This window comes from Balaenoptera ricei, chromosome 5 (genome assembly GCF_028023285.1).
Source record: "Balaenoptera ricei isolate mBalRic1 chromosome 5, mBalRic1.hap2, whole genome shotgun sequence".
In the NCBI taxonomy this organism is placed as follows: domain Eukaryota; kingdom Metazoa; phylum Chordata; class Mammalia; order Artiodactyla; family Balaenopteridae; genus Balaenoptera; species Balaenoptera ricei.
Genome location: NC_082643.1, coordinates 23,099,764 through 23,112,980, shown reverse-complemented (window position 1 = coordinate 23,112,980; position 13,217 = coordinate 23,099,764). Strand labels below are relative to the sequence as shown.

The following is a 13,217-nucleotide window of genomic DNA, read 5'->3' as shown; positions in this document are numbered from 1 at the left end:
AATGGTATAATCCAGAGAGCAAAGGAGTCCCTTTAGGAAGCACAGGGAGATGGCTTGCAGGTAGGTTAGTGATTGGGTAGTATGGGGGCGGGGGGAGGTTCTGGACCTGTCAAGAGTTTCAGAGGATAGACACTCTAGGTTTGAAAATTATCATTGCACAACAGCTGCAAAAGTAAGAGGGAGTTCCTTAAGGATCAATTTATTCAATTTACAATAAAAAAAAGCAAGTTGCTGTGCGTGTGTGTGTGTGTGTGTGTGTAATTGAAGCTAACCCTTGCTTGCATTTTTCTTTAAAAAATGAGTGAATATTACAGAGACTATTTCCTGTTATCAGTTACTAATGGACACTATTTATGTTTTTTTCCCTAACCCTATGATAAACTTATAGATTTAAACTTATTACTTTTGACCTTGAAAAACCTACATTTTTTTTGTGTCAACCCAGAGGAGATGAGCATCTGTGTCTCACTCACTGCACACAGTTCAGTGCAGCACATTCAGAAGGCTCATATGCCAATGTTTCATTCTGTTAATGGCAGATGTCATAGATAAGAGGTAGAAAGAAAAGAAAGGAAAGAAAAAGAAAAGAAAAGAAAGAGACATTATATATAGCTGCCTTATATTCCTACAAAGAAGAGCTCTTTTATTTTTGGAGCTCAAATAATACTAGTCTAATACCTAATGCTTACCAGGGTTTCAGTAATTTTAGTCTATGGTTAACTTTGTTGCCATTATCAAGTTAATGTGGTAAATATTTATTGAGTGCTAGAAACTCTTCTAGGCGCTAGGAATAGATCCATGAACAAAAGAGACAGGGCTCCTTCCTGAAGGATAGTATTTGCCCATAGAAGCAAAAGTGGTGATTTGAAGGAAATCACGCACTGTGAAACAAAAATCACCATGTTTCTGGGACTGCAAAAAATAACATAAAGAGTATCTGGGATAATTTCAAACTTTCCTTTATAAATTATTCATTAAAGTAGTAATTTTAAATAACTTAGCAGAAATAATTCATAACCTTTCCTCTAAATGTAAGATCATCTTCCTGGGAAGCTTCCTCCAACTGTCCCTCTTTCTCTGGGCTCCTGTGACCCCTGGAGCTATAGCTCCTTATGGTGTATAGGGCTGCAGTGGCCGAGGAGTGGTTAATAATCTCAGCTGGGCTGACTGGATCCAAGTCCCAGGCCTGCCACCATTTGAGCAAATGATATAAACTCTCAATGCCTCATCTGTAGATCAGAGTTTAAAATATCACCTACCATGGGTTTGTTGAGAGGAATTAAATGAGATAAAGTAAGTAAGGTGCTTAGAATTATTCTTGACACAGAGTACACAAAACGCAAGTGTTGGTTCTTATTAGTACAGAACACACTACATTAGTGACACTTATCTTTGTGATTTTATTTTCTCTTCCCTCTTCTTGGGTGCCTGCTGAGTGTATGGGTTTTATTTATTTATCTCACATTCCTCTATCTTCCCTCAGTATCTAGAAGATACCTAGTTTGAAGCCAAGTGTGTTAAACTTCTAAGAATTCATGAGGGTTTATTTTTATTTTTAATAATGATTCTCAAAAAAAAGCATTTTTGAGATAAACAATCACTCTAAGACTACTTCATTCTGTATCCATGATTTTTAGTCCTGGGACATGGAGTGATCGAATAAAAAAAATCTGCTATCTTGACTTTAATTTTATTCATGTCAATTTTATTCAGGTACTTAACTTATCAAAGAAAAGAAAAGAAAGGAAAAGAAAAGAAAAGGAAAGGAAAGGAAAGAACAGAAAAGAAATTGTACCACCCGTTACTTCTGTGTTCAATCAATGGTTTCCTGGTGATTCACAGACCGATAGCATCTGCATCATCTACGAATTTGTGAAAAATGTAAAATTCTTTGGCCCACCCCAGATCTGTGGTATCAGAAATTCTAAATGGGGCCCAGCAATCCGAGTTTTAACAAACCTTCCAAGTGATTCTGATGCCCACTAAAGTTTGAGAGCAAAAGTATCAATACAAAAAAGAATGGGGCTTGGTTTGCATAAATAAGCAAGAGTAGATAGCCAATAAAATTGAGATTAACCTAATAGACAGTGAAATAAAACTGCAAAGGATGCAAAGTATGTCTGGAGTAGACTTTCTCTCCATTCTATTCAGTTTCTCTAAGGGTGTCCCTCTTTTGTCATGGTTTACATTTTTAAAAATATCTTCTCATGGGTAGTAAACAGAAAAGACTCAAATAGAAGAGAAAGTTTAATGCTAAAAGATATTTCCCTTAATTATTTCTTAGAGAAACACAATCTTACAGCACTGTGAGAAATAAAGCATTGTTAGAAACAATATTTCAACCAAATATCACACATTATATTCTTACAGAAGTAATCTCCATTTGGATTCTGTTGATAATGATCATGGAGGATACAATTTCTTATAGTCAGTCAAATATCATGGGTAGAGGTCATGCTTATTTCCCAGATTGCCATTATTGCCAAGAATTTCTTCTGTAAAAGTGCAATTCTCAACTTTCTGTGAGAAAGCTCATCTTTCTGGCTTCCAGGATGACTCAAGTCAGAAACTGGTTCTCAGGTAGATAGGAATGATGTGAAAGTAACTGAGACAATGAAGCAAAGTGCTTGAGCTTGAAAGCTTGTTCTTTATTGTGTGCTGTTAACCCTACTGTTATCACACACTTTGGATTCTCAGCCTAATTTGTTACATTTTTTTTCCTCATCTGCTATCCTGGTCCTTGTATATTATACTGTCCTGTTCATAATCTGTCCTGTAGGCTTCTATTCATTCCTTATCCCAATATCTATATACCTAAACTCAGTCTTCAACTTTGGAGATGCTTAAAATGAAGGAAGGTATATACCAAATGAAATTTAGGTTCACTACAAAGAAAATGAGTCCAAATGGCAGTTAATAGAAACTTGACATAATCCTCTCCTCTGTTTCTTCTGGATAGTGCTTTTTTTTCACTTGTTAACATCTTGCATTCTCTCAATCGGTCTGAATATTCAATTACTTTTAGATATTTTACAGAATCTGGGGGGTCTTGGGGAGCAGTTAATCAGAACTATTCTTCTTCATCTTCCCAGTATTTGTTTTAGAGACACTATCCACTGATACAGACCTTAAGGAGAAACCAAAATATCTACATGGTATTCTTGGTACAAAGATTTGGGGAACACCTGCATCCACTGGGGGGCATTTTTGGTATTAATGAATAGTTTTGTAAATCACAAATTATTTTGTGGCATTTTCCACTCTTACTCTCTGAAGTAGGATGTGACATGGTTGATCACTTTCTTCCCTCAGAAGCATTTTCTTCACTTGTCTCTTAAGACACCATACTCCAACTTCAGCCGGCATTCCTGTTGTCAGTCTCCTTTTATGGACACTTTTCTTCCAGATCTCTAAATATTGCATTGCCCAGGACTCAGACCTTTGCTCTGAACTATACATTCTATTGAATGATCTCATCCAGGCCATGGCTGTGAATACCACGTAGGACCTCCTTCCTGGGCTTTTGACAGTATGTCAGCAAGTCTCACCATCGTCACTTTCAAATATCTACCAAGTAAGAGCAAGTGTCAACACCTCCACTGCCAACACCAGGTGACAGCCACCATCATGTCTCCCTGAGACCACTATGGCCCCCTATCTGGTTTCTCTGCTTCCATTCTTATACACCTGTAATCTGTTCTCTATAGCAACGATCTTTTAAAATGTAAATTAGATGATACCAAACCATTTAAAAATCTTTGCATGACTTTTCGTCACCTCCCAACTCCCTATACTCTCACTTTACTGTATTTTTGTCATTACCAGTATCCCTTTTGAAATAAAACTGCTTATTTTGTTATTGTTTTTCTGCTGCCCTCACTAAAATAAAACTCCATAAAAACAGATTTTTCTATAATGGTCTCCTGTGTCTGGAGTGCCTAGAAGAGTGTCTGACACTTTGCTTACACTTGTAATATAAATGAATAAATAAGACTGCTTAACAGAATCTTTTTGATCAAAGTTTTCTTAATTGAGAGAAAATATTACATTTGCAGACTCACCTTCTTCATCTATAACTACAGAGTCCTCAATTATGACACACCTGTTCCCTTATTGTAACAACACAATTATGTGATGTTACAGTGATGGCAATGAGCAGAATGCGAAACGAATTATGAATGTTGTTGAGAGTTGGAGATGGTTAACCACTCATTGGTCAAAGTGGTGAAGGGTTGGCCTCAATGCCTGTTGGACTCAGGATGGCACATGGCCTATCTCTACAGTGTTACAATGTAGCCTGAGACCAGGGAAGTTTCTTTGATTCTTGCAAGACATATTGTTCTGTCTTCCCTATGTTCCCAGTAGACTCAAGGTCAGAGGTGCTTCCTGGTCTGGGGAATAACTCAAGTATGGAGAAGGCCAAGTTCTAGCCCCAACATAAATTTTTCTTCCTTTCCCCCCACCTCCCTTCTTCCTTTGTTCCTAATTTTTACTTACATCCTTAAACCATAGTCATGTTTATAAGCACTCATTTTCAAACATCACATCTGGAGAAATACAGACTCCTTGAAGGAACACTGTAAAAGTGAATAATAGCAGTATAATACTGAAAAAAATGTTTTTTTTCTTTCTTTTTTTTTTTTTTTGGTTAATCAAGTAAAAACTCATTTTGCAGAATTCAAAGTGGTTGTTTAATTTTATTATTATTTGATACAAATTAAACCATCAATTCATAAAATTAACTTGAAAATATGCTAAAAATATCCTTGGTAGGATATGTGAAAATCTGTACTGGTAGGTTGTGTTATCAAAAAAAATGAAGTGGAAGAATCCATCATTTTACAATCAATTTACATGCCAAAGCTCCAATTCACTCAAGCTCTACAAGTTTTGATAATGTGTTATGTGTAAATCTGTTCCTAATTTTGTGTATTTACCCAACAGTGATGCGTTTGTTACTAATTTGAAGTGAATTTACATGACTACATTTTTTCCGATCATCTATTACTTCTCATGTCAGAATGTGAAATAATCTTCACCATTTCTTTTCTTTTGCATTGATTTCTTCATTGCCCCAATTTTCTTCTCCAGTGGTTTAAAATGAAAACTAGAAAGGTCCATACAACTTCATGCATTGTGAAATTCATATTTTGGGAAGACATTGAAAAATTTTGTTTGTAAAATATCCTTGATATAGCTTCCATCTGTTCCTAATTTTCGTTTCAGGGAATAAGATTAGTAACTCCTCATTTTCAAAAACTTTTCTTTCCATGTAGAACAATGTTACATTTAGAAGATCCCTGGCTCAATCCCATAGGTATCAAGAAAAGGAGTAGTCACAAATAATTTTAAAATAATATTTTTGATGTTAACAAAACCATGAAATAAACAGAAATAAATCTAACAAAGGTTTTTAAGAATTTCAAAAAATATATTTTTTGGAAAGATGTAAAAAAACCCAAATAAATAAAGTATCATGCTTACGACAGAGAGAGTTAAGTATAATAAAAATGACAGTTTTTACTAAATTAATCTACAATGTTCTTTCAATTTTATTAGAGTATTTCATGGAATCTGACAAATTGATCCTAAATATAGGACAACTAAAGGACAACTAAACTTTAGGACAACTAAAGGAATAAGGAGAGCAAAAAAGGAATAAGGAGAGCACAAATAATTTCAAGAATGAGGTGGGGATCAGCTCTGATACCAAGTTTTATGATGAATTTAATTATATGCTTCATAATATAACATATAAATTAAAAGACAAGCCATCAATTAAATAGACATTTGCAATGTATAAAACTGACAAATGTTACTATCCAGAATATATATATATATATATATATATATATACACATACACGAAGAGAGAAAGAGAAATCTCCCAAAATTCAGTAAGAAAACAATAACCAACATAAATAAATGAAGACTATTAAATGTAAATTCACTGAGGAAAAATGAAATGTAAATAAACAGAGGAAAAATGCTCAACTATATCTGTAATGACAATGTCAATTAAAAAGTGAGATACCACTTCACACCTGTTAGATTGCAAAAAATATATTTAACTCACAATTCTTAACATAGAAAAGATATGGAACAATGGCACAATACTGCTGGTAGAATTATTTATAAATTAGTAAAAGTATTTTTCACAGAAATTTGAAAATATCTAGCACTACAGAATAAGTACATACCTGTTTAACTCAGAAATTCTATTGGTAATTGTATCTCCTGAGGAATTATAACATATATGCATAGGAATCCATATGCAAGAATGTTCATCATAGAATTAATTGCAACAATAAAACATTTGAAACCATTATTACCCATTAATAATAATGGGTAATAATGGAGAACAGATACATACTGTGGTATAGTCAAACAATTCAATGTTATAGAATATTTCAAATGAATGACCTAGATCTACATAAAGACATGTATAAATATAAAAAAAATTAATACTGGGCAAAAATAGTACATTGAAGAAAAAGTGTGATTATCGTTTACACAAAATCTACAAAATTGCACATGACTGTATATGAATTAAGGAAACAAATGTATGTAGTAAAAGAATGAAGAACTGCAAGGGAATGGTCATCAAGAAGTTTAATTAAAGTAATGGTTACTTTTCAAGTGTATGGAATCACAAAGGGAAACAGAGATATTCGACTATATCTGTAGAATTTTGCTTCTTATAAAAAAAGATCTGAAGCAAATGTGACAAAATGTTAAGATCTGGCAATCCTAAATGACAGGTACAGGTGTTTTTTATATTATTTTCTGTATTTTTCTGCATGTTTAAATTATTTGATGATATAAAAAGAAACAACTCAGTGACATTCAGTTCTCCTCTACTCAGATAGCAAATGAGCTATTTTCTGTGAACCTAAAGATATTACAAGTCCAAGATAAATCCTAGGGCCACAGTGACTACTACATGTGTACTGAATATCCACTTACATGCTCCTCATTTCACAGACATTTTAGGAGATAATATACTGAATTAATATTTCCACATGTCGCTGGTGATCATACGCTGCCCTGTTTCAGATTAAGATATTACTACCTTTTGTAAATGGTTAAACATTTTGACATGCTTTTCTAGAAACTGGCATGGGCTTTATTAAACCATTCTCCTTTCTAGGTGAAGGTACATGATCTGCCTCAAAGTAACCTAGTTTCCTTTTCCCCAGACTGCTACTTCCAGAGATTTAACCTGCAACTCCAGCCACTTTTAAAAACAAGCTATACTACTTATTTTTTCCTATCAATAACAAGAGATCCTCAGCATTACCCAGCCTTTGAAAGGGTTCAGAAGAGAAGTTAGGGAAATTCACATACCTGCTGCAGTTTAAGACTTATAAGACTCTGGAATATGGCTTGAAACTCAGGGTAGGGGAGAGCTACAGAAGGACTAAAGCAACTGTGTTAGTCCAGGTGTGCTGTTCTACCTCACTACTACACCAAGTCAAGTCATTCAAACTGATTTCATGGTGGCTCAGACCGTGTGTGTGTATACAGACAACTACAACCAAAAGGGAAGCTGCTCACAGTGATACTCTTATTTTAAGGGATGCACTCTGATATTTTCTATTCTAGTATCTTACATATCAGAAACATTGTCTGTTATGATCTCCTATATTGATTTCAGAAGCCCTGATGATTCACACACTAGAAAGTTATTATGAATTATTTCTCTGTTATGTTCAAAATGCATGTATGATACAATTGCATTAATATATCAAGTTCATTTGGAAACCTTTTATTATATTCTACTTCCAGGGAGAACTTTTTCAGTGGAAAATTCTTATCAATGGAAAATGGTATTTTTAATTCAATAATGAAGCATTACAGGGTAAGAGAACATTAAAGCAGATTTGATTTCCTGCACACTTTCTATCTTATCTCTGCAACACTCCCACCCCCCTCAACTTTGCCTGACTAAGGGAAAAAAAGTAAATGAGGAAGTTTATTGGCTAGACAGAAGTGAAAATGACCAAGACATAGTGGCACAGAATAGCAATTTACTTATTATAAATGAAGTGACAGGGACTAAATCCAGAATTTACCAGAATCAACTTGGAAAAGAAAAGAGGGTGGAATAATAATAAGATAAATAGTTTTGATTAACATAGCATTTAATTTCATATTTTTAAAGAACCATAGGTATCTGTGGGTAGTTCCATGTCTCCTCCTTAGGATAGGTCAATACTCAAGTATGCTCTGTCAGTTCCTTATGATTATTTCCCCTCACAATGTCCTAACCTCCAATTTATTTCAGCTAAAATATAGAGTAATAAATAAATGTTTAATAAATGAAACATTTCACCAAATAATTGGAGAACTGTCTCCAGAGATAGACATTCGGAAATACACCCAATTCATTGTTTGCTGAATTTACCTCTCAGAATATCTCTAGTGGTGTTTCTAGAGAAGTTCTTCAACAACCTACCATTAATTCCACTTTATGTATAAAGGCTTCTCAAATCTTATCATCAATTCAACTTAAACATTATGAAAATATAGGTGCAAGGTCTTAAAGACCAGATATTCTGAGGCTGACAATGATCTAAGATTATAGGGCCAAGGAGGCAAGCGAAACATGAGTTCAGCCATATTCATGTCTATCTTGCATATTTTATTATGTAATTTGTATTATGTTATTTTGCACTTCCACTACGAATTAGAACCTAATGTTATGTTATTTGCTTGTTATGGGTTTAATAGCATCTGCCATCTAGCAATAGCCAGCAATATGGTTTCTGAATGAATTACCTAGATTATATTGAACTTTCCATTTTTAGCTTCTTTTTAAAAACGCAATTTTTTATAAAAATATTTTTTCAAATACAGAATAATCATTACATTCTAAGAATGGTTCAAAATTTTCATATGCTATTAACTTTCTAACCTTTGTAAAGAGAGAGTAATATGAAGCCATTAGGGATCGATAAACTTGGCTGCCCACTGGAATCATCTGGGAAACTTTAAAAAGTACTGATAGCTGGAACCCACTCCCAGATTCTTCATTAATTTGGGGGGTGTGGCTTAGGCATGGGATATTCTCAAGGCTCTGCAGCTAATTATAATATGCACCAAGTTTGAGAACCACTGCTCTAAACCCTTGATGCTCAGTGAAAGGTCTGAGGACTAATGGCATCAGCTTTACCTGGAAGCTTGTTTCAAAAGCAGAAGCTTGACTGTACCCCATACCTATTGAATCAGATCCACATGATCAGGTGCTCCAATTTAACCAATCCAGAATTCTTTTTCTATAAAAATAAAGGACCAAGTCTATTCCATCCTTTCCAACTCTAAAATTCATATCCTACAACCTAAATGAGACACTGAGAAGCACTTTCAAACCCACCTTGAATTCTTTATCTATAAAATGAGAGACCACAGCCATCCTCTCCTCTCCAACCCCTCAATTCTCGTTCCACAACCCTAAACAAATATAATGCTGAGGGAATTTGTAAAGTTGTGTAATAATTCCATCTTCATACCTTTGGATACACTTTCTCTTCCTTAGAATTCCTGTTTCCTTTCTCTTTTCTCACTGAGACACATAATTCAAGACCTAGGTAAAATCCCACTTCCTTTAGGAAGCATATCCTGAAGAATAATCCAGCTTTTCTCTAAAATTCTTTTGGCAGTATAATGAATTCCATGAAGTGTAGCACCTTGTTTCTTTCTATTATTACATATATATTATCTTGTTTCTCCAGTTAAATGATGAGTGTCTTAAGTGAGAGATCATGTCATGTTCCTTTTCTATCCCAACCTAATGTCTAACCTTTGTAAGTGAATTGTGTTGTTAAAATGTATATGGGAAATAAAAATAAGTTTGCACTACTATCACAAATTATTATTCAAAACTAGCCTACCATTGACCTTTCCCCATAATGTAACCTCACCATACATAATGCAGGTTCTAGCACATCTGGGTGAATCACAGTCGACTGTGCCTTAAGGCTCCTATTCTTTTCTTCCCGCTTCCCTCAGGCCTGCCAGCCTGATGATAAAACTGCTTCAAATAGCACAGAAAATATACAGAAAAAAATCTCTGCTCATTAGTCCTACAGTATGCCTACAGGAGACCTCTAATATCCTTTTGCTCCATGCCTGTCTTACTCACCATTACATCTCCATCATAGTGTTTGGCACATACTGGGCATATAAACATATTATAAACAATGTGTCAACCAACTACGCAGGAACAAACTAATATAGAAAGTATGCTACTGAGCTCGTGATAACATTTAGAAGTATGATTTTTTTATAGTATCTCCTATATATGCTTTTCTTTATATATGTATATATATATTTATATGATAAAAATAATATGTAGTCATTGTACAAAACACAGATAAAGCAAACTGAAAAAATGTAATCTCTGAAATTGCACAACCCAAACATAACTTTTAGCAAATGCATATCTGTCCAGACCATCAATTTATATATATGTATATATATACATATATATAAACATATGCTATTAAACATATGTACTTTTTCAAACAGAGGATCACACTCTATCTACTGCTATATACCCTGCTTTTATTCGATTAAGTATATATCAAAGCATCACTCCAGCCAGCAAATCAATTTATGATAAAATTTGTTTATGACAGTTGCATTAACAGATGCACCAAAATTTATTTGATCAGTTACCTATCTTTGGAAGTTATTTCCATTTTTGGTAATGATAAATAATGCTATGATGAACAATTTTCATCACACATTATCCAAATATTTCCTTAGAATAAAAACCACTTCTCTCACGAGGGGATGGGAATTGTCAAAACATTTCATCAGCAATGCTATATCCTTTGCTATAATATTTATTAAGTAGTTATATACACTGAAATGTGACAAATAGAATAACTGATGCATTTGGAAAATACTCACATCCTTTTTGAGGGTAGATTTCAGTTTGGAGTGATCGGAACTCATAATATGGTATCTCCTGTTTGAATGTTGATGTGAGAATATGATCAAGTTCGTCAATGTCATTCTGTTTTCAAATGAAAAGGAAATTTTTTCTTAGTTCAGTTATATACAGAGAAACTCATCTAAGTGTAATATAATAGAAAATTATTGACTGGAGTAAATACTGGGTAATCTTTAATAATACTTACACCTTTTTTTTAAAGACTAATATAAAACATTAGGGACTTGCCTAAAAGCCAATTATTAGAATAACTGAAGAACGGATGCAAGAAATAAGTCTTTGCTTTTGGATGAGTTAATGTACTTAAATACTCACTAATTTTAGAAGAGCATAACAGGAGGTCAATGATAACACTGAAATTTGTTTCAATAATAAATTCTGTTAAAATACATGTTACATTTTAATAAATGAAATAATAAAATGATGAGTCTGATTCTTCACCTTAAGGGTTAACAATGGAATAGTCTTAAATAGATTATTTTATTTCTGTGTCAAAGTGAGGGAGAATATTCATCTTGGCCTATTTTTCCCCTTTAAATATAAAATAACTATATATCAATTTTATTTCCCTAATCTGAACATTTTGGGAGGAGCCATGCAGAATCCAAGTGTTCTACTACCAATGACATAACCTATTGCAAAGGTCACCGCTCTTTTGAACTGAGTTTTGTGAAGCAATGACTGGGACCAAATCGATGTGCGACATAGTTGATTAAAGCTGAGGAAGTGGGCCAATCAACAAAGCCATGGGGTGGAGAGAGAACTGTGGAACGAAAGTGTCCAATAGAGACGTTTGAAATGATTTCCAAATAAATTATACATATTGCCAATATGGAGTCACAGAAATTAAATGACTGGATTAAAAAAAAAAAAAGATGTTACTCTCTTTCTTCATTTATCAATAATCTGGGCACCTCAAATAATAAAGTGGTTCAGGCCTGTCTGGATTTTCTAAAAGTCCTACCTAGAAGTGGAGAGAAAGGATGAAAGTCTTTTTCTTAACCTATAGCTATGGAATGCAAAGCAAAACCCAACATTAACCGACTTAATGCTATGAACTATGTGAAGCCCTTTGCTCTGGATCATTTATTAAAAAAAAAAAAAAAAGCAGATGGAGGGGAGATGAGACAACAAGCTCTGCCATCAAGACATTCAGGGACTTGTTATTGTTTTTGGGCAATGAACTGAGTTCTAGGTACTATTATACAAAATCTCTATGGGTCAGGTACACAGCAGACAAAAAGGGAAGTGGCTCAATTCCACAGAGGAAGAAACGGTCAGGAAAGGCTCTATGGAGGAGATGACCTAAGTAGAGATTGCTATGCAAATAAGGAGCTCTGGACTAAAGGCACAAATTGCATATAGTCAGGGAGGTGTCACGGAGCATGACCTGGTTAAGGATTTCAGGAACTTCCATAAGACTGCAGAAGAATGAGAGAGAGGAAGTGGACATTTCAAAAAGTGCCTTGTATGTCTGACAAAAAGATTTTAATTCATCAAGCAACAAGGAGTTATTTAAGGCCTACAATACGTAACATGGATATGTTTGTTATGTGGAGTAAATTAAGCTTATTTAAGTATCAGTATAACTATGACTGCTTATGTGGTTGAATACTGCTATTGAGCGGGACCTATTCTGTAAATAATGTTGTGAAAACTTTATATTAGAGTAATTATTACTCAGTCTTTTCAGGAAGTCTTTGATAGGAACGGTGGGGCAAAACATTACTGGCAATATATTTGCACATTCTTTATGCTAAAGCTCAAAAAGAATATGTTTTAGCTATAGGACTTGATAAAAGGAATTAAGAAGTTATAAAAACCCTAACATTAGTTTATAGTTTCTTAAAAACTTGTGTCAATGGCCATGAGAGTTCTGCATAGGCTATTATCTCGTCCTTGACATTTTTAAATAAAGAGATAAACTTACTATTTCTTCCCCAAAGTGTACAAGATTTAATGAGTAGAGATTAGTGTGTCATAGAGTTACTACACTCTTGTATAAGTTAGGCATAAGACAACCTCTGGGGTTCCTTCAGCTCGGAAATTCTGAGACATAGAGAATTCAAAAGAGCATGAGTTCCCAGGAGGAATCTTAGAAGTACAATTTCTCACACAGAGGCACTATGACACTTTAATGTGAGAAATGCTACAGCTTGTATCATTGAACTTTTAAAATGAAGTAGCAGCGTTCTTAGAATCAGAACAAAAGCTCTCACTATGCAGAAAAGGATATTTAATTAATTAAGAAAGAGTGC

General features: G+C 34.1%; 1 protein-coding gene across 4 annotated transcripts in view; it reads right to left on the bottom strand.

The window, feature by feature from the left end:
* BANK1 (B cell scaffold protein with ankyrin repeats 1) overlaps positions 1–13,217 on the bottom strand; it is a 321,258-nt gene that overhangs the window by 191,071 nt on the left and 116,970 nt on the right. For all 4 annotated transcript variants that reach the window (XM_059923918.1, XM_059923919.1, XM_059923920.1 and 1 more), the window contains exon 6: positions 10,917–11,022. In XM_059923918.1, the coding sequence (XP_059779901.1) occupies positions 10,917–11,022 (106 nt within the window). The remainder of the gene's footprint in view (positions 1–10,916; positions 11,023–13,217) is intronic.